Source organism: Phyllobates terribilis, unplaced genomic scaffold, assembly GCF_046119375.1.
Source record: "Phyllobates terribilis strain yellow unplaced genomic scaffold, ASM4611937v1 Scaffold_3__8_contigs__length_932513732, whole genome shotgun sequence".
Classification (NCBI taxonomy): Eukaryota; Metazoa; Chordata; class Amphibia; order Anura; family Dendrobatidae; genus Phyllobates; species Phyllobates terribilis.
In genome coordinates, this window is record NW_027362763.1 from 224,466,025 (window position 1) to 224,487,120 (window position 21,096).

Below are 21,096 nucleotides of genomic sequence, written 5' to 3' on the forward strand. Positions count from 1 at the left end.
TGCTTAAAAAAGTATAGAATTGCTAAAAAAAAATATTTCCGCATGGAAACAGAAACATATATAACATTAACCTCTTAACGATATACTTATGTCTATTTCACCTCTCAACCTTTCATGCAGGCTTGCAAGCCGAGCTCGCATCTTTGCCTGCAGTTGTTGGCTGTAATAATCAGCCATCATCTGCCTGTAATAACTACAGGTGGAGTGGAGTGAAGCAGTATGCCAGCAGGGGATGCACCATTCATTGGCGCACCCGTGACGTAATCGTGAGGCGCCGATGGGTTGCCATGCCGGCCAGGGGTCTACTGAAGAATGCCAGCCCATAGCTAGTGTTCATAGGAGACGATAATTTTTGCTATACCTTTGTATTGCTCTGTATAGCTCAAGCGATCAGATGATCAAGTCCCCAAGGAGACTAACAAATACAGTAAAAAGTAAAAAAAATAGAAAAAAAAATAGAAAAGGTTCAAATCACACCCCTTTTTCCCTCATTAAAAAATAAGTCATAGAAAAAATAAAAATAATGCACTTATTTGATATCGTTACATTCATAAAAGTCCGTTCTATCAAAATATTAAATAAATGAGCCTGATCGGTAAACAGCGTGATGAGGAAAAAAAATCAAAATGCCAGAATTACATTTTTTCGGTTGATGCAACAATGTAAAAAAGAGGTGATAAAAATATGTATCTACCCCAAAATTATATCAATAAAAACATTGGCTTTGGGCGCAAAAAACAAACCCACACACAGCTCCATATCCCAAAAATTTAAATTGTTATAACTCTCGGAAAGTGACGGCACAAGCAATTTTTTTTTACAGATTTATTAAAAAAAATGTCACTACCTAAGTAAAACAAAAACTATGAAGATTTAGTATCTGTGTAATTGTACTGACCTGGAGAATCATACTTACAGGTTATTTTTACCATAAAATGAACGTTGTAAATAAAACCTCCCAAAAAACATTGTGGAATTGCATTTTTTTTATTGCTATTTTGCCAGACTTGGAATATTTTTCCCTTCTTTCAAGTACATCCTATGATAAAATGGATTGTGTTATTCAAAAGTCCAACTTGTCCCACAAAAAACAAGCCCTCACAAGGTTATGTCGACAGAAAATGATAACAGTTATGGCTCTTGGAATAAGAGTAGGAAAAAACAAAATTGCAAAAACAAAAAATCGTCCGTCCTTAAGGGGTTAAGGTGTGTGTGTGCGGGAGCACATTCATGACTAGGTTTGGAGCATCATCTGTCTATGTCATATGTCTCCTACATTTCCGGCCATCTATCAAAGTTAAATGTTTCTAACAAGGTAAAAAAAAGTTGATTCCTCTGATGAAGAGGTTAATAAATGCGTTCACTTCATTTTGCACTAGTAATTTTTTTTTTAAATTTGCTCTCTAAAGTTTTGCTTAAGGTCTTATAACAGGGTGCGATTACTGAAATATGATCATTACTCGAGTAAGTTACGGTTTTAAAACTGTTGGTCACAATACTTATCTATTAAAGAACTGATAAGCTAAAGCGGAAAACTGAACTGAAGAATATTATCCATGAATCTCTTGATAATGATAAGCATGACAGTATATTGTGACAGTTGTACATGTGATCTCTGTCATTTAAAGGGACTTTCCTTTCAGAATAATTAGTCTCCATGGTCTGAAGACCTGTACTGTAAGCATGTCATGTTGGCAGTGCCAGTGAGGTATAAAGAATATACTTAATTGACAAATCGGCTACATCACAAAACTTAGTAATGTCATAATTTTTAGATATACGTCACTGTCACCACAGCAAATGTAGGTGAATAATAACAACTGCATTCAGAATTCTCCATTCAGATAGACTCTGCAGATTGATGGCACCCACGGATATCAGTCAGTTATCTCCCATCCCTGTTTGCATAAGGGATAACTTTTTGGGAAACCTCCTTTAATGCACACATTGGATTGCTAAGTGACTTTACTTTTCATTAAATGCACATTAGAAATTAAAATTCTGAAATTTCCGAGAAAACCTTTAATATGCATTATGCTGTAATGCGAAGATAATACATTTCATATACTGAAAAAATTGCCATGGAAAGGCCACAACTTTGGTACAAAAGAAACAAAGAAAATATTGAAGGTGATTATTCTCAGCTCATGCTACAACATAAAAAATAATAAAATTATTCTCTTATATCATTTGAATGAATATGAATAAAAAGCGAAAGCTTTAAAGTGATGCGTAAAATGAAGCGATGCGCCTTCTTGCATCGTACATGATCTTAAATATCTCGATCAATGAGATAGCTAGCTATGTTTCTCACAGCCAACATGGTCTCCATGCAGGTTGGTTCTATGTCATGTTCAGGAAGCAGAAAACCATATTGACCTTCATCACGCAGCTCAAAGCCAAATGAGTACTTAATGCCTTCGTCATAAGTCCAGTCGATAGAAGAGCCACAAGTTGGATCTAGAAACAGATATGATTAGTTAATAACAATTATATGGTACGTATATACCTAGCAATATGTAACTTTCATATGATAATGTTTTCTGAAGCCAAAGGGAGTATTTCATTTAATTAAAATAAGCCAGGTTACATATAATGGGCTTTTCCCAATGTGTCAGGACAGAAGAGTGTTTTTCTTTTGTCTCTGTGCCACCGGTGTACATCTGTCTTCCACAAAAAAGGTATGGAATAATGTAGTAGACTACGCTATCCCATTCCAAAAAGTCTACAATAAATGTCTACAGGGAGGAATGATTTTCTTTCTTGGTAGGCTATGGGTGATGAATGCTATTAATATGCTAATATATATAGCTTGTCATGACGTAGAGTATACTCTATATATAGCTTCCATTATAGCTTATGGGGGATGAATGACGTTGTCACCACTGAACCATCTGCTAAGACCTCCATTTGACATATCCATCAGGAACTTTTCCCTGTAAATATGTTAAATGGAGACCAATAATGCAGTTTGAACATATTCAGAAATGACTACCTGTCAGCTTATTATCATATGCTATTACCAACTGATCTGCTGTTGTGGTGTGCTGCTGACTGTTACCAACTGATCTGCTGTTGTGGTGTGCTGCTGACTGTTACCAACTGATCTGCTGTTGTGGTGTGCTGCTGACTGTTACCAATGGATCTGCTGTTGTGGTGTGCTGCTGATTGTTACCAACTGATCTGCTGTTGTGGTGTGCTGCTGACTGTTACCAACTGATCTGCTGTTATGGTGTGCTGCTGACTGTTACCAACTGATCTGCTGTTGTGGTGTGCTGCTGACTGTTACCAACGGATCTGCTGTTGTGGTGTGCTGCTGACTGTTACCAACTGATCTGCTGTTGTGGTGTGCTGCTGACTGTTACCAACTGATCTGCTGTTGTGGTGTTCTGCAGACTGTTACCAACTGATCTGCTGTTGTGGTGTTCTGCAGACTGTTACCAACTGATCTGCTGTTGTGGTGTGCTGCTGACTGTTACCAACGGATCTGCTGTTGTGGTGTGCCGTTGACTGTTACCAACTGATCTGCTGTTATGGTGTGCTGGTGACTGTTACCAACTGATCTGCTGTTGTGGCGTGCTGCTGACTGTTACCAACTGATCTGCTGTTGTGGTGTGCTGCTGACTGTTACCAACTGATCTGCTGTTATGGTGTGCTGCTGACTGTTACCAACTGATCTGCTGTTGTGGTGTGCTGCTGACTGTTACCAACTGATCTGCTGTTGTGGTGTTCTGCAGACTGTTACCAACTGATCTGCTGTTGTGGTGTTCTGCAGACTGTTACCAACTGATCTGCTGTTGTGGTGTGCTGCTGACTGTTACCAACGGATCTGCTGTTGTGGTGTGCTGCTGACTGTTACCAACGGATCTGCTGTCGTGGTGCGCTGCTGAGGAACACTAGACCGAATACATGAAGATCATCCAGAATAGGAAAAGATTTAATATGCTCTGGGTGGGGGATTTTGGGTGGGACATTTTCCTATGGTTTTATCTATGGCACTTGAAAAAATCATGTCCCAAATGCAATGCTGTACTAGTTATAAAAAATGTTATGAAAAACACTGGAGATTCAGGTCTGTATTTTTTACAAACGTCTTTACAAATGTGTGCAAGAGGTCTCCATACTCTCTTCTAACCGAGAAAAAGTGCAGAATATATTGCAATTCTTACTGAGTGCACAGACTGGGAGAGATGTGTGGTTGTGGCACAGTTGTTACACGAGTTTGACTTAGTCAAAAATCATGTGCGATTGACAATCAGAAAACCAGTCAGAGCAAGTTTATGGAAAAAACGCTTGAAGTCAACCACAGAAGTCATAAAATGTGAAACCTTAATCCTTGACGTGTCCCGTCTCCCATTGTAATTGTAACCTGGGATATTTGACTATTGTAAATGTCATTTTATCTTCATATCTGTTAACATTGGCGTAAACTCACAGATTGTGGTGTAAATGGATCCGTATGTATAGGTGGTGTTGTATAAACTGTGAAGTGCTTTCACTGCAGATTTTGCTATTTGTTCCTGTAAAAGAAATAACATGAAATATGAAGATGCATATACAAGCTATGGGTGCAGCAGGAAGCAGAGAAAACCCTTAATTTTATCCAAATGGCATTGTCTATTGAAGGCTTACCATCAGCACTCGCCTAATCCATGATTGATTGTCAGAGACATCACTGATACTTTTGTAAGATAAACTTTAAAATGATATTCAATATGGGAACATTGAACTCTTCCCACAGTTAGTTTAAATTAAGGTTGATCTTTGTAACAAGCACTCGCCAACCCTACTTCACAGGGGAGATGATCTACAGGAGATTACTGTCATTTGTCTTCTATTGCTTTCCCCCGCAGAAAGGGTATATTTCACTGATTCCAGCGGATTCCCCAGAAGAAGCCAGTGACAGCGAAACCCATATGTGATTTGTGCTCCACTGGATTTTAATAATAAAAGCTTTTTAACGACAGTTTTGACAGTCTGCACTATTGTACACTGTTCACTTAGCAGGATAGATGATCAGCAGACTTACAAACAGTGGAAAAGAAGACAGATTGCTGATAGGAAAGTCCCTGTGAAGTAGAGGTTGGTGAGTGCTTATGAAGATCAACTAACTATAGGAAGAGTTCGATGTTGTAGCTGTGTTATCTCTTGAAGGCTAACTTTGTGAGGATAGGATGAGAGAACTAGCCCCAAAAGACTTACACCAGGCTCCATAGACATTTTTTGAATTGAGGCCATATTAAAGAGTTTAATTATGTTTTTGTAAGATCAGTTTTTATCTATGAGAGGCATTCCTGTTTTATACTTGTTTTCTCTTTTAATCAAATTTGGATAAGCCAGAAGAATAAGATCTTCATCTATAAGCAAGAGCAGAGAGTTGGATGTCCATTATAGACCATCTAGACAGGCTGTTACAGGTGACTGGCGATCATTTATTGGTTATTTACACAAGTCTATGAAGCATTAATGGTGAAAGTATGATTGCAAATATGATAGTTCTGTCCCCATATAATTTCATGTTACCGGCAGCACATACACTATATGTTTGCATGGGTCGATGATGAGTATTATGTATGTATAAATATCATTGCACCTGATAAGCAAAGATTTTGCTCTTTCATCGGGTTATTGCCAGTCTTTTAAGATGGGCTGATGATTGGGAACGAGGGTTCCTATAACTGCTTTTCCGATGATTATTGGCTCATCTAAATGGGCCATAAGTTGCATTAGATCCCATGTGATGCTGTAGGTCTCCTGTGAATGCTCTGCAGGGGAAATGATGACTTGCTTCCAGACTCCCCCACAGATCACCACTGATTGCTGTAAGTCCTAACAACTGTATATCCTTTAATCAGTCATTTGTATTCATTGAATAAAAAGTGATAGTAGCCCAGTTAGCTAGAAAAAAATGGAGTAGCCTCATTTGGTAAATAAAACCTTTTAGTAAATTGTTTATTTCCTCATCCAAGGGGTAACGTTTCTCCTTGCGGAGAGTGACATGTCAAGCCTCTCACCCAGCCAAACTAGATCCCACACATTGCACTGATGAGCGGCAGTACCCCAAGTAACAGTGTCTGTAAATTGAGATTTTGATTTTGGCTATTATCCTAAGTCATGTGACAATGCTTGCTAAAGGGTCGATATTGACTTTTAGGATTGCTACTTCCTATAGGTGGCACTAGAGTTCTAGTCCTCTTCCTCTCTGAAGGGACAATTTGTTTATTTCCCCATGAAATACTGGTGCTGTTGATCTTTCTGCTCAAAGGAATTTGCTTCTGCTCAAGCGTCAAAGCTGTCTTATTAACAAGGGTACTCTACCCCGCTATTCATTTATTTATACATTTCCAGGAGGAATAACAGAGGAAAAAGTCATGCTCCAGAAGTGATGGAATATAAGAAATACAAGCATTTGCTAACAGAAAAGTCATGAAAGTTGGACGCATAGGGAAGGTAATCTGTTGCAATAAATGACTTTATAATGAGATGACAAATACATTGGTCACCAGTTCCACATTTGGACCTACCAGTTTTTCGTGATTTGGTGGTGCTTCTTCTGTATATCCATAGGGATATAATAATAATTGCGAGAATGAGTGAACACTTATGTAAGTTTTCAATGATTGAAGATTTTCACGAATATACGCAGTAAGAGCTTTTATTTCAAGTGCAGACTCGGGAGCAGTTCCAGCGTAGCTTTCACCACATGGCTCACCATCAAAGCCCTCATCTGCATGAGAAAGACGCGTATCAGTGATGTTTATGTATAACTGTAAATTTCTGCTTTAAAATTGACTTATTTTTTATTAAAGGGAACCTGTCAGGATGATATTTTTTACTATTGAAAGTAATAGTATGGCTGTATATATTCTAGTACAGCAAAAAAATGATACTACTTTCCTAGTAATCCAATGTTTCAGGAATAAAGCTTTGAAGCCACAAGCAAATTAGCCCAGAAGACCATTTGAGCATATTGTTCCACTCAGAGTTTATTGACACACCCCATACGCACTTTTAGTTAATCTGCATGTGGCTTTAAAAACTTGGTTTCTCAACACTGTTACATTTGATTACTACAAAACAGATATCACTTTTATTGTCATGACCTACAGTCATACCACTTGTTTCAATAGTAAAATTGTCTTGACAGGTTCCCTTTAGTGGTCATCTCAAACAGTGGGGAAAATAAGTATTTGATACACTGCCGATTTTGCAAAGAATGGAGAGCTCTGTAATTTTTATTGTAGGTACACTTCAACTGTGAGAGACAGAATCTAAAAAGTAAAACAAGAAAATCACATTGTTTGATTTTTAAATACCAGATTTTTCGGACTATAAGACGCAATGGACCATAAGACGCACCTAGGTTTTAAAGGAGGAAAATAGAAACAAAAAATTTAAGCAAAAAATGTGGTCATGATGCCCTGTTATGGTGGAGGGGGTCTGCTGCTGACACTGGTATAGGGGTAATGTCCCCCAATTCTGTTAATATCCTCCATCCTAGTATAGATGGCCCTTCCTTCCTGTTATACGTGGCCCCCATTCCCATCCTGGTATGCATGGCACCCCTCATCCCCATCCTGATATGCATGGCCCCCCTCATCCTGGTATGCATGGCACCCCAATCCACCATCCTGGTATGCATGCCACCACTCATCCCCATCTTGTTATGCATGGCACCCCTCATCCCCATTCTGGTATACATGGCACCCCTCATCCCCTTCCTGGTATGCATGACACCCCCTGATCCCCATCCTGGTGTGCATGGCACCCCTCACCCTGGTATGCATGGCACCCCTCATCCAGGTATGCATGGCACTCCTCATCCTGGTTGCATGGCACCCCTCATCCTGGTATGCATGGCACCCCTCTTCCAAGTATGCATGGAACCCCTCATCCTGGTATGCATGGTACCCTTCATCTCTCATCCCTCTTCCTGGTATGTATGGCACCCCTTATCCCTCTTCCTGGTATGCATTGCCACCCTCATCGCTCTTCCTGGTATGTATGGTCCCCCTCATCCCTGTTCCTGATATGTATGGTCCCCCTCATCCTTATTCCTGGTATGTATGGTTCTCCTCATCCTTATTCTGGGTATGTATGGTCCCCCTCCTTCTTCCTGGTATGTATGGTCCCCCTCATCCTTCTTCCTGGTTTTTATCATCCCCCTCATCCTTCTTCCTGGTATGCTTGGCACCCCCCCATCCCATGCTGCACACAAAAAAGTAAACACTAGTCCTACTCACCTTTCTTCCCTGTGTTCCAGCGCTGTGTCCTCCTCTGCTGCCAGCACTGATCTTAGTGTGAGCCACGCATGACGATGACGCCATGCGCCCTCACACTGTGAGATGCTGTGCCGGAAGAGTCACTGCACCCCATGCCCGGACTGTGTGCGTGGGGAGCAGTGACCATTCATTCTCTCCAATAGCGCTCATACTGTATGGCTGCGCGGCTCCTGCAGCAGCTGGCGGTCAGTGTGCCCGCTATTAAAGTTCATGAATATTCACTAAAACCCATGGGAGTGGTTTGTAGTTAATATTCATGGCCTCTAATAGCGGCCACACAGACCGCCGGCCGAAGCAGGAACCGCGCTGCAGTACAGTGTGAGCGCTATTAAGGAGAATGAATATTCAGTGCTGCACACGCCCATGGGTGTGGAGAGCAGTGAATATTCATATTCTTTAGTAGCGGGCACAGTGTAGACTGCAGCAGGCAGCTTCTGCCTACTGTGCCCGCTCCACCGCCACTGCCGCTCCCCCACACCTCCCACAGCCACCATCTATAGTCCATATACATTCGGACTATAAGACGCACCCCCCACTTTCCTCCAAAAGTGTGCGTCTTATAGTCCGAAAAATACGGTAATTCAATTGCATTTTGTTGCATGAAATAAGTATTTGATCACCTACCAACCTTCAAGAATTCTGGCTCTCACAGACCTGTTACTTTTTCTTTAAGAAGCCCTCCTACTCTGCACTCATTACATTACTTGTATTAATTGCACCTGTTTGAACATGTTACCCGTATAAAAGACACCTGTTCACACACTCAATCAATCACACTCCAACCTCTCCACTATGACCAAGACCAAAGAGCTGTCTAAGGACACCAGGGACAAAATTGAAGACCTGCACAAGGCTGGGATGGACTACAGGACAATAAGCAAGCAGCTTGGTGAGAAGGCAACAACTGTTGATGCAATTATTAGAAAATGGAAGCAACACAAGATGACTGTCAATCTTCCTAGGTTTGGGACACCATGCAAGATCTCACCTTGTTGGGTAAGGATGATTCTGAGAAAGGTAAGGAATCAGCCTAGAAATACACGGGGGGACCTGTTGAATGACCTGAAGAAAGCTGGGACCACAGTCTCAAGCATTACCGTTAGTAACACACTTCGCCATCATGGATTAAAATCCTGCAGGGCACGCAAGGACCCCTGCTCACACCAGCACATGTCAATGCCCATTTGAAGTTCGTCAATGACCATCTTATTATTATTAATAAAGATTATTATTATTATCTGGATGATCCACAAGAAGTATAGGAGAAGGTCACATGGTCAGATGAGACCAAAATATAACTTTTTGGTATCAATTCCACTCGTTGTGTTTGGAGGAAGAAGGATGAGTACAACCCCAAGAACACCATCCCAACCATGAAGCATGGTGGGGGAAACATCATACTGTGGGGTGCTATTCTGCAAAGGTGACAGAACAACTGCACCATATTGAATGGAGGATGGATGGGATCATGTATCACGAGATTTTGGCCAACAACCTCCTTCCCTCAGTAAGAGCATTGAAGATGGGTCATGGCTATGTTTTCCAGCATGACAATGACCCAAAACACACAGCCAGGGCAACTAAGGAGTGGCTCTGTAAAAAGCATTTCAAGGTCCTGGATTGACCTAGCCAGTCTCCAGACATGAACCCAATATAACCCAATGGAGGGAGCTGAAACTCAATGTTGCCCAGCGATAGCCCGGAAACCTGAAAGATCTGTAAAAGATCTGTATGGAGGAGTGGGCCAAAATCCCTGCTGAACTGTGTGGACACTTAGTCAAGAACTTCAGAAAACCTCTGTGATTCCAAACAAAGGTTTCTGTGCCATATATTAAGTTATGTTTTCTATTGTATCAAATACTTATTTCATGCAATAAAATGAAAATTAATTATGTGAAAATCATACAATGTGATTTTCTGGATTTTTTTTTCGATTCTGACTCTCACAGTTGAAGTGTACATATAATAAAACTTACTGACCTCTCCATTTTTTGTAGGTGGGAAAACTTGCAAAATTAGCAGTGCATCAAATACTTATTTTACCCACTGTATTCTTTAAGACATTTATGGAAAGAATAAAGTAAGGCAGACATTCACCACAAAATGTATGAGGTTGCCATATCTTCACTATAATGTGCAATAAACTGTGATACGGGTCTGGTTTTCATTATTGATTTATCTGTAACTTACTTTTCCATGATGCATTGAAATTTCTGTTAAGATCTGTCCCAAAACATTTATCAACAGGTGTTGGAGCTCGATTCTTCCTCCACATACGATCCTGCAGTCGTTATAAAATATGAGCATTGCCTTAAATCTAAAATAGCTTAGAATAACTGTTACTAAAAAGACGGAAGTTGGAGAGGACATTTTAATTTGTACAGGTGTATTGAAAGTACATTGTGCAGCATGTAAGAATTTTTTTAAATAATTTACTTCCATGTATAACAATTGATCACTTTAATCTTGAGTTTTAGATTAATATAGGGGTAGGATACACATTATTGGTGCCCATGGCAGTGGTTTCAGAATGATATGTCAAGTTAATCCTAATAGACATTTGGTAGACAGTCTCTACCAACTCCTATTTTTGTTTCATTTATAATACTGTGAGGAAATCTGTAGGAGTCCAAGGACAAACTTTGTACAAGTGATTTAATTTAGTAGGTCCCAAAACTCCATGATGTTCACCCTTTTACTCCTATAGAGCAAGTAGATTTTTTCTACAGGAGACTCCTGAGTTGCGTTCACTGTGTGGCTACTGGCACAAGTTGAGGAAAAAGAAATAATCAAACTGGGTCAGAACCAGAAAAACAGGATCATGATAAAATTGGAACTAAGTGCTGAGTTCAAATCTAAGACGTCAGGTAGAAACGTAAGGCAGAAAGAATAGTAAGGCAGGCCAGGTGTCAAATCCAGCAGAACAAGCAGGATCCAAAGCCAGGAATAGAAATAAAGCGCATCAGAGCAGTATTTCACATACAAGAACTGGCAATTGGCAATGAGTAATATGGGCATTTAAATAGGGCAACTTGCGCCATTATTGACCCCCAACCCATCTTGCTTTTGGTTTGTTAGCCAACGCGTGTGAAATATCAGGCAGCAACAACTTAAGATTCCTATTAAATGGCTTGAAGAAGCCATGAAACAGAATGTATACTGGAAAATTGTACAACTTTTCTTTATATAAATCTTTTTTTGTTTTTTTTCTGAAACTACAATAACATTTAAGGTATCCATGTACATAAGATGGTAGTTGTGTAATCCATGTATTGGTCATTGTTTTATAACATTTTTTCACCGTTGATTTTTTGGATTTTTTTAAATTAAAAAAAAGGCAGAAGGACGATATTACTACTGATTTGAACAGAAAATCTATGACTATAAACATGATATTACATGCAACATCTTCTCATGAGTCCCCAGATGAATGGAAGATCCCAGTTTGGCAGTTCTTATGAAAGAAACAGAAATGGAACGATGTCCAGTAGTGTCATCAGCTCAGAACTAACAACAGCCAGGGGCTCTTAGCTGCACCCATCTACTGTTTTGAGAAGTTCGTCAAGAAGTGGTCTTCATGGAAGAAGTGCAGTCAAAAACTATAATTTGGACATGGAAACAAAGACAAAACATAGGAATTTGATATATTTGGCTTTCATAGAAGGCAGTTTGTTTGCTGAAGGGCTGGAGAGTGGTACACTAATGAGTGTCTTCAGGCAAGTGTGAAGCATGATGAAGGGTCACTTCAAGCTTGAGGCTGCATTTCAATAAATGGAGTTAGGGGATTTGGTCAAAATTATTGGTGTCTTCAATGTTGAGAAATACAGGCAGATACTTATCCATCATACAATACTATCAAGGAGGCGTCTGATTTGCTCCAAATTTATTCTACAGCAGGACAATGACTCCGAACATACAGCCAATGTCATTAAAAGCTATCTATATGGTAAAAAAGAACAAGGGATCTTGGAAGCAATGATATGGCCACTACAGAGCACTGATTTCAACATTTTCTAATCTGTCTGGGGTTACATGATAAGACAGAAGGATTGTGCAAGCCTACATGCACTGGAGATCTGTGGTTAGTTCTCCAATATCTTTGGCGCAATCTCACTGATGAATTCTTTCAAATCCTGTATACAAGTGTACCTAGAAGCATTCATGCTTTGATGAAGGCAAAGGGTAGTCCCAAATATTGATTTACTTTGGATTTTCTCTTTTGTTCATTTACTTTGCATTTTGTTAATCGATAGAAATAGTCTGTTAGCACTTCTATTTTACGGTGGAACATTTTTTCCACACCTGCCTAATAATTTTGCACAATATCTTCTATGTTTGCAACTTTGTTGATTTTTGGTATTTGCATTTTTGGAAATTATTGCATTTATGGATTCTGTTAGATATCTATATTGGATCAATTTTTTTATTACTTTTTCAGATGTATATCCATGGAAAATAGTGACACCAATGGACTTTTCTTTTTGCATATATGCGCTCCATTTTATTCCTGTTTTATTATGTACTTTCCTAGTGGGAGCGCACACTGCACATGTGTTTCCCCACCGCTGTGGAAGGATTCCACTTGTGTGTCTACGTCGCCATAGTAGCTGTTGGTGTAATGTAGTCACAGTGACGCATGTCAGGTCACTGGCCGTTGTGCTCTTCTTCTACTGTGGTGTGACATCATGGAGGAAGTGCCCTCATTATTTCTGATTGGAACGTCACTCTACAGTATTTAATGCCTTGTTTAATACATGTATACTTACCTCATGACGAAGTCATGGCTGGATAATGAAATGCACCTTGAGGGTCTTTCAGGAGCTCCTTGTATTCATACCAGAATGTCTACAGGTACAGTCTGAGTTATATTTCATTACTGGGTCTAGTGGACTAGCCGTACTTACAAGTATTGCATCACAACTCTCTGATAATTATTTGTGGAGTGCTTTTATCTATTGATGTTGCGATTTACATTTGGGTCATGCTTAATATTTAATAGGGTCTTAATTAAAGAGCACTTGGGACTTGCTCAACAAAAATTGAGCACAGGTTTTTTGAATTTTCCACATCCATACTAGGTTAAATAGATTAAACATACTAATTTTAAAGAATAAACATATTAAAGAGGACTTGTCACTTACTCCCCAAAAATGTGTTAAACCCGTAAAACTCCCTGAACTACCCCGTTTCTGCTCTCTCTCTTTTCTGTTTTGTGCTGAGACACTCCATTACAGAGATATTTACATTTGTTGCTGTTGCAGCGCAGTATGTGAAATCTCTGCTTGCAGTCCAACTGGTCATTTTTTTCTCTGGGGGCATGAGCTTTCACCCCTCTTTAGTGTGTTCATTCTGTATGCATTGGTATGCTTATTTTATTGGACCTTGTATTGCTATTGAGAAAATAAAAAACCTGTGCTGTTGTGATGTTTTGCATGGGTGGTTGTTATTTTTTGTGTAAACGTTGAGGTGGGCTATTAAGAGCTTAGATCTTTCTCTTTCATTATATATTTTTATATGGCATGTATAATACTAATAAAGGGCATTTTTTATATATTCTGTTTATGGTATCCTTTTTATAGGTTGTTCTAATGTGTTTGTAATGGACTTCATTGTTTATGGACTTCATCAAGAATCTCTAGAAGACCAATTTTGTGGATAAATATACTGTAGATCCTTTGCCACCTTTGAAGTGTTTCATTCCTGATTTCCTACTTTGTCTTTATACTCTATGTGTACACGCTTATAGAACGTATTCTATTCTTCATGTTTGTCACAATGTTCAATGTCCATGAGTCAGTCCACTAAGTTTCAAGCGTCCTTCATTTTATCTCTTTCATGTTATATAATGTATGATAATTGTTCACATGTCTGATACTTACATTTGTCCAAGACCAAATATATCCATCAATATTTAGTACAGGCAAGACATGAAATGTCAAACTGTCCAAGAGCCTGGTCATTTCCTTGTCCTTTCTATAAGTTCTTATTGCCTGGTTAGGATGTAAAAAATGAATATTTGTATTCAATGTACATTATATATAAAATCTAAAACAACATCACAGGTCGTTCCTCAGTGGCTTTACAACTTCAATAAAACATGAGAGAAACCACAAAGGAACAACATGAAGCAGGTAAGCTGTCACACGACATGTAATGAGAGATGCAGAAACTTTACAGTTTTTATTTCTTAATTCAAAAACTTTCTGCCCTATTACCTCTGTTACAAACCACTGACAGAATGCTGGAGAGATCCATTCCCGAGCATGGATTCCACATTCTAGGAAGACTCCTTTCTTGGCAGTTTTTTGATTTCCAATCTTTATAAGGTGAAAGAAATGACATCATTAGTTTAATACCAATAAAGTAATATAAAGAAATAAAAGGTAAATATAAAGAAAGAGTTTCTCCTCACTAAGAGTACTCTCCATATTCTCTGTTAGGGTATATTGTATTTTTAGGGTCTATATTACAGGGATCCTACTAGAAGCTTTAGAGTCAATAAACTAATTACATTATTGGCCACAAATATGTATATATATATATATATGTATATATATATATATATATATATATATATATATATATAGTACAGGCCAAAAGTTTGGACACACCATCTCATTTAAAGATTTTTCTGTATTTTCATGACTATGAAAATTGTATATTCACACTGAAGGCATCAAAACTATGAATTAACACATGTGGAATTATACACTTAACAAAAAAGTGTGAAACAACTGAAAATATGTCTTATATTCTAGGTTCTTCAAAGTAGCCACCCTTTGCTTTGATGACTGCTTTGCACACTCTTGGCATTCTCTTGATGAGCTTCAAGAGGTAGTCACCGGAAATGGTTTTCACTTCACAGGTGTGCCCTGTCAGGTTTAATAAGTGGGATTTCTTGCCTTATAAATGGGGTTGGGTCTATCAGTTGTGTTGTGCAGAATTCTGGTGGATAAACAGCTGATAGTCCTACTGAATAGACTGTTAGAATTAGTATTATGGCAAGAAAAAAGCAGCTAAGTAAAGAAAAACGAGTGGCCATCATTACTTTAAGAAATGAAGGTCAGTCAGTCCGAAAAATTGGGAAAACTTTGAAAGTGTCCCCAAGTGCAATTGCAAAACCCATCAAGCGCTACAAAGAAACTGGCTCACATGAGGACCTCCCCAGGAAAGGAAGACCAAGAGTCACCTCTGCTTCTGAGGATAAGTTTATTCGAGTCACCAGCCTCAGAAATCGCAGGTTAACAGTAGCTCAGATTAGAGACCAGGTCAATGCCACACAGAGTTCTAGCAGCAGACACATCTCTACAACAACTGTTAAGAGGAGACTTTGTGCAGCAGGCCTTCATGGTAAAATAGTTACTAGGAAACCACTGCTAAGGACAGGCAACAAGCAGAAGAGACTTGTTTGGGTTAAAGAACACAAGGAATGGACATTAGACCAGTGGAAATCTGTGCTTTGGTCTGATGAGTCCAAATTTGAGATCTTTAGTTCCAACCACCGTGTCTTTGTGCGACACAAAAAAAGTGAACGGATGGACTCTACATGCCTGGTTCCCACCGTGAAGCATGGAGGAGGAGGTGTGATGGTGTGGGGGTCCTTTGCTGGTGACACTGTTGGGGATTTATTCACAATTGAAAGCATACTGAGCCAGCATGGCTACCACAGCATCTTGCAGCGGCATGCTATTCCATCCGGTTTGCATTTAGTTGGGCCATCATTTATTTTTCAACAGGACAATGACCCCAAACACACCTCCAGGCTGTGTAAGGGCTATTTGACCAAGAAGGCGAGTGATGGGGTGCTACGCCAGATGACCTGGCCTCCACAGTCACCAGACCTGAACCCAATCGAGATGGCTTGGGGTGAGCTGGACCGCAGAGTGAAGGCAAAAGGGCCAACAAGTGCTAAGCATCTCTGGGAACTCCTTCAAGATTGTTGGAAGACCATTTCCGGTGACTACCTCTTGAAGCTCATCAAGAGAATGCCAAGAGTGTGCAAAGCAGTCATCAAAGCAAAAGGTGGCTACTTTGAAGAACCTAGAATGTAAGACATATTTTCAGTTGTTTCACACTTTTTTGTTAAGTATATAATTCCACATGTGTTAATTCATAGTTTTGATGCCTTCAGTGTAAATGTACAATTTTCATAGTCAAGAAAATACAGAAAAATCTTTAAATAAGAAGGTGTGTCCAAACTTTTGGTCTGTACTGTATGTATATATATATATATATATATTTGAGAAAGGCAATGTTGAGTCTTTATGCAAATGAGGCTGTGGGGTCAAGGAGGGCCGCCCGATTCCCAGCTAGTGCTGTAATTTTCTGTATTATTCTCTGCCTAGTACAGTCCTTATGCGTGAGAAGTCTATCCAGTGCCACTATATCATTGCTATCAGCAGCACTGAAGAGAGATCATTCAAGGTAATAATGTAGAGCAAACCTGTGCAAAGTGCAGCCTGCAGGCCACATCTGGCCCTCTGACTGTTCCAGTCCGACCCGTGGACTGAGATAGCCGAAGGGCTGAAACAGTAGGCCCTAGGTCGCACTGTGCCCTTCCTTATCCAACCGCTGCTGCAACTCTCCGCACCCTCTGGATGCAGACAGTGGTGAATACTTTGGTGGAGGATGGTGCCGCTGGCTCCATCTTCCACCAATCAGCGTGTCACCTAGCAGTCACCATGATGTAATTTCATCGCATCAGCTGTGCACTGCGGAGAGTCAGTGCATCGGAGACAGGAGCTGAGACAGAATGCCAGAACGGGAGCGAGGTGAGTATGTGGTGTTTTTTTTTCATGTGTATGGGATATTTGTATGTATATAGGGAGCTGTGTGGGGCTCATACTGTATATGCTGACGAACAAAAGGGTAACAATGTTTTAAACTTTTAACTTTCAGGCTCCATATCTCACCATCCACTACTGATGTGAACGTGAGACTACCATCATTTTGTAAACAATTATCTTGGCTATCTCATAGATAAATTTGACTTGGAACTATTTTGCACATGATTAGTAATCCAGATTGTTGTCATATCACTGCATTGCTGTTGTTTTGCTCCTAAAAATCTAAATTTTAATTTGTATTATTTTGTTAGTATTTTGTAAATCCACCTTTGACTTTCAACATTGCCTGAATCCTTCTGGGCATGCTCTCGATCAGATTCAAACATGTCCTGACGGAAATCTGATCCCAGGTCTCTTCTACACATTCCCAAAGTTGGGGCATACTGGTCGACTCACTTGGGTATGTATACAGCTTTTTCTTCAACTCTATCCACAAGTGTTCCATTGGGTTGAGGTCTGGGAACTGTTGGGGCCAATTCAACACCTCTACTTCATTGTCACTGAACCATTTCTTTGCCAATCTTGACGTATGCTTCGGGTCGTTGTCCTGCTGGAATACTATGTCGTCCTTTTCTTACCCATAGTACTCGAGTGTACGAAGTAACTTGTCTTGTGGAATACTCACATATAGCTTAGCATTAAAACCACCATCGATCCTGGTCAAGTATCCAACGCCTTTGGCTGTGAACAACCCCATATCATCAGGCTTCCTCCACCGAACTTTAGCCCATTTTTCCCTTGTTTCCTGCAGATTTATTTGCACCCATCAAAACTCAGCCTATTGTCTTTCGTCTCATCACTCCAAATCACCCGTTTCCAATCTTCTACTGTTCACTTTTTGTACTTTTTTCCAAACTCGAGCCGACTCTTCTTATGACTATTTTTAAGTCGAGGCTTCTTCACCTTTTTTTGAACCACCATTCCAGACTTGTGTAACGTGAGTCACATGGTGCTTGCATAGACATTTGTGATCTCACTATTATGAAGCATACAAGCCACCTCCACTGCTTTGTTTGTCAAACCACAACTGATAGACCTTGTTAGGAGCAGACTTGTTGACTCCAATATTTTGCCGGGACATCCATCTCTTCCCGTTTGAATAGATGGACGGACTTCATTTCATATTCTTCCAACCGTCATGGCACTCACATAATGCATTTTGGCAATTTTCTTGGCCAAGAGACTGATCAATGAGCTGGATGATGCTGTTTCTCTTTTCTTTGGAAATCTTCATGGTTGCTCCTTGATTCGAACCAGTGACCTTTCACTTGGAATCAACCTAATAACACACTGAGCTATTAGGGAATGTGAGAACAGGTTGTAATTTTTAGTATACAGGAAGAAAAAGATTATTCCACCACCAGGAGCAAAACAGTAACAATTCAGTGACATGACAAGAATCTGCATAACTAATCATATGCTAAATAGTTGCAAGTCAAATTTATGTCTGAGATAGCCAAGATGATTGTCTATAAAACGATGGTAGTCTCACATTCGAAGCAATAGTGGAAGGTCAGATATGGAGCCTGAAAGTCAAAAGATGAAAACATTGCTACCCTTTTGCTCGTCAGTTTATAGGGGGTCCTCATGCTGTATATAAGGCTATGTGGGGCTCATGCTGTATATAAGAGGCTATGTGGGGCACATGCTGTATATAAGTGGCTATGTGGGGCACATGCTGTATATAAGAGACTATGTGGGGCACATGCTGTATATAAGAGGCTATGTGGGGCACATGCTGTATATAAGAGGTTATGTGGGGCACATGCTGCATATAAGAGGCTATGTGGTGCACATGCTGTATACAGGGGGCTATGTGGGGCACATGCTGAATATCAGAGGTTACGTAGGGCACATGCAGTATATCAGAAGCTATGTGGGGCACCCATGCTGTATATCAGAGGCTATGTGGGGCATATGCTGTGTATCAGATGCTACGGGCACATGCTGTACATGGGAGGCTATGTGGGGCACGTGCTGTACATGGGAGGCTTTGTGGGGACTCATACGGTTTATAGGAGGCTATATGGGGGCTCATACTGTGTATAGGAGGATATGTGGGGTTCATGCTGTATTTAGGAGGCTACGTCGGGGGTTTTATGATATATAGGGGGCTGTGTTTGGGCTCTAACGATATATTGGGGCTGTGTGTGGGCTCATGTGGTATACTTAATACTGCTCAATATTAAGCCATACAATTAATATTAATATAAAATAATTATAATTAATATGTTATTATTAATATTGAGCAGAATTAATTTTAGCCTAATGGTTCGGTCTCCACAACAGTCACAGTCTTTCATGTGGCTCCTAGGAAAAATTAATTGCTCACGCCTGATGTAGAGTATTGATGCACTAGAGGGGAAATTGTCCTGCTCTCTGTCATGCGTGTATGGGCTCCAGGCAAATTTTGAACAAAAAATCCTTGTATCATTGCTCAGGTTCCCAATGGTATTGGGGCCTTTACTGCTTATATATTACCAGCATGTATAGCTCTGCTGCCTAAACGCTGCAAGCCTTGCATGCTGCCACATCTATGTTATCAACAAAGGTGGGAAATGGAAATGCAGGTATTGTGTGCACGGTATTTGCAATGTTTAGACAGAAGAGCTATGTGTGCTTGTAATATAAAGGCAGTTGAAGTGTAAATATAAGTAGTGTGGTCATAGGTGAGCTGTGTTTGCGATATGTAGACAGCAGAGCTAATTGTGTGTGAAATATAGGCTGCATGGGGATAAATGCATGTAATGAAAACAATCTGAGTTGTGTTTGCAATGTGTAGATGGCATAACTTTGCAAACACATTTTCAGACAGTCCCGACACTTGACTGAATCATCGACACCTCTGCTTTTAGTGTTCTGGAAATGTGTGTTAAAGGAAGTGTGTAAATGTCAACTATCTGGAGCTGAAGTCTAGGAAATGTCATTTCTAGAGACAGTCAGGCCCTGGAACCAGAACCCCCAGTATACATGGGCATGCAAGGCATCAATATCTGCTGCTGCTCTATAGGAGACTAGCCTGGAGACAGTCCAGGCCATGATCGCTGCTCACAGTAGCACGAGCAACATGTGGCCTGCTGCTGTTGTGTTGAAAAATCGCTCCCGGGATATTTTGGAGAAATGGCCCTACTCCTGATTCCACAACCAAATCAATGTAACGCCAAACTGTTAGTGTACCTGGAATGAAGACTAGAGGGGTTTGGCTACTATGTCACCCCACAATATAAGGAATCGATATGTTTTAAAAAAATATATATTTATTTTTTAATCATTTTCATGTCATTAACATGTCTACCAATCCTGCAATTTCCATAGTTTCATGACATTTCCTTCTTGGTGTTACAATTTGGATGCTGTGTATTAGGAGTAGGAAACCTTGTTAGTAGTAGCATTCTAGTTTGTAGCTATGGATTGCTCCACATTTCTTGCACACTAGATATGAGCTCTGGGCACATCTAACCAATATAAGCAAGATAAAAGTAGAAATGTATATATAAGAAGACATTTGTATTTTTAAGTGTCAGGAGAAAGCAGATTTGTACCTTTAGAACAAGCAAGGGACGCCCTTCATATGTCTTTCCAATCTGTACTATGGAAGCCAAGTTTGGGTACTTTAATGAGATGGAGTAAGCCCATATGGCAATCTAATGTAACAAGCGAGATATATATTTAAATGCACATTCTTTCAATGACACTCAGATGACTGGTTAGTGGGTACGAGATGTTTCTGACCTCTTTCCATTCACGGTAGCGAGTGGAGATCTTCTTGTGTTTACTTCCTTTGTTAAATTGATTCTCAATAGATTTTTGTAAATCATGAAATATGATCCTATTGGAAAATGTTACAGAATATAATGGAAATAGAAATATAACAGTACATTATGACATTTATAAATTACTATGTCTGTCTATCTATCTATCTAAAGCCTAGCCAGTCTCCAAACCTGAACCCAATAGAAAATCTTTGG

The 21,096-nt window shown here is 39.8% G+C and overlaps 1 protein-coding gene across 1 annotated transcript in view; it reads right to left on the reverse strand.

The window, feature by feature from the left end:
- Window positions 1-2,007: 2,007 nt before the first annotated feature.
- Window positions 2,008-21,096, reverse strand: part of LOC141259129 (mast cell carboxypeptidase A-like) — a 60,667-nt gene continuing 41,578 nt past the window's right edge. The window contains exons 4-11 of the mRNA XM_073674649.1: window positions 20,861-20,957; window positions 20,671-20,772; window positions 14,498-14,599; window positions 14,162-14,272; window positions 10,473-10,563; window positions 6,525-6,727; window positions 4,436-4,520; window positions 2,008-2,460 (exon numbers count right to left, since the gene is read on the reverse strand). Coding sequence (XP_073530750.1) covers window positions 2,273-2,460; window positions 4,436-4,520; window positions 6,525-6,727; window positions 10,473-10,563; window positions 14,162-14,272; window positions 14,498-14,599; window positions 20,671-20,772; window positions 20,861-20,957 — 979 coding nt within the window. The 3' untranslated portion in view covers window positions 2,008-2,272. The remainder of the gene's footprint in view (window positions 2,461-4,435; window positions 4,521-6,524; window positions 6,728-10,472; window positions 10,564-14,161; window positions 14,273-14,497; window positions 14,600-20,670; window positions 20,773-20,860; window positions 20,958-21,096) is intronic.